Source organism: Aplysia californica, unplaced genomic scaffold (genome assembly GCF_000002075.1).
Source record: "Aplysia californica isolate F4 #8 unplaced genomic scaffold, AplCal3.0 scaffold00280, whole genome shotgun sequence".
NCBI classification, from domain to species: Eukaryota; Metazoa; Mollusca; class Gastropoda; order Aplysiida; family Aplysiidae; genus Aplysia; species Aplysia californica.
The window spans coordinates 204,164-205,461 of NW_004797550.1; the positions used below are offsets into that span (position 1 = coordinate 204,164).

Consider the following 1,298-nt stretch of genomic DNA (forward strand, 5'->3'; position numbering starts at 1 on the left):
AGACAGACAGACAGACAGACAGACAGACAGACAGACAGACAGACAGACAGACAGAGAAGATAAAGAGAGTGAAAGAGAGGAGGGAAAGAGAGTGAGGGGGAGTTAGAAAAAGTGAGAGAGAGAGAAACTTATGTCTTAAAAAACAAATTTGAAAAAAAACAACCCGCAAAAGCAACTTACATTTCAGTCCCGGCTTCAAGTTGAGCACATTCAAATCCTCGACAGAAAAATCTTGTCCCATCGTCACAATCTTCACATACGACTGACCACAATAAGGTCATATCAGGCTTGGGTGGCGAAAGTCCATTCTGGGAAAGTCCACAGATTTCGGTTACACTCTGGGAAGGAGACCAATCACATTGCACAAGTCAATGCTTTCCTGTATAGACCTGAATTTAATCCAGCTTGAACACTTTTAGCACATAGGTCACTTAGGCCTACGTTGGCTTGTCAGACAGAACCCGTGAAGCATAACCGAAACTTGCTTTGTGTTTCTGGGGTTCCCGATAGTCTTGATCTTAGTCACTGGCAGTCCAGTCAGTGCCACTGTTGTGAAGGTCGCGCTTTTCCATAGTATAATCTGAATCGATCTAGTTTATTTGAATCCAAGAAGCCAAGAGCACCATTCCTTCCCTGCGGAAGCATAAATAATATTCTTTTACTTTTATGAATACTAAGATGGTAATTAAAAACAAAACAAAACAAAACAAAAAACAAAACAAAACAACAACCAATAAACATTATCAACAACTGGAAGGAAACCAAGCCCGGTTACTTCTGACTATCATTCATACTTTAAGATAAATTAACAAGCGTTTTTCACGTATGATGGCTGTGACGTCACGGCTACCTAAGTAATGCCTCACTGTGCGCATAGCGGAGACCCCGGATATGTGAACTAGGTCTAGTAAATTCTGAATGAAAGGCAGAAGTTCACTTTTACCAAGATCTCTAATGCAAGTCGTAGAAGAGGAGAACACTCCACCCCTTCCGCTGGCCCCCCACCCCACTCCACCCCCTCTTTTCTCTCTCCAATTACCTGTCAGTGCACGAGTGACTCCCCCTTGTTTACTCCTCGTCCAGCTAATTTCAACAGTGGCACGAGCCAAGGGTAATCAGGGAGCAACAGTGGAAAGATGTAACTTTTTTGTGCGATGACAGATACTGTTGAGGTAAAGGGCTCGTGTTTAAACTTGTGGTAAACGTCCGAAAGCTTGTTTTCGCATAATGGGGCTTCGGATCTTAGAGAAGAAAGGGAGAGAGAGAGAGAGAGAGAGAGAGAGAGAGAGAGAGAGAGA

General features: G+C 43.2%; 1 protein-coding gene across 2 annotated transcripts in view; it reads right to left on the reverse strand.

Moving 5' to 3' along the window:
- LOC101847045 (FYVE, RhoGEF and PH domain-containing protein 1) overlaps positions 1 to 1,298 on the reverse strand; it is a 140,647-nt gene that overhangs the window by 117,285 nt on the left and 22,064 nt on the right. For both annotated transcript variants that reach the window (XM_013084242.2, XM_005101365.3), the window contains exon 2: positions 181 to 633. In XM_013084242.2, coding sequence (XP_012939696.1) covers positions 181 to 241 — 61 coding nt within the window. In that variant the 5' untranslated portion in view covers positions 242 to 633. The remainder of the gene's footprint in view (positions 1 to 180; positions 634 to 1,298) is intronic.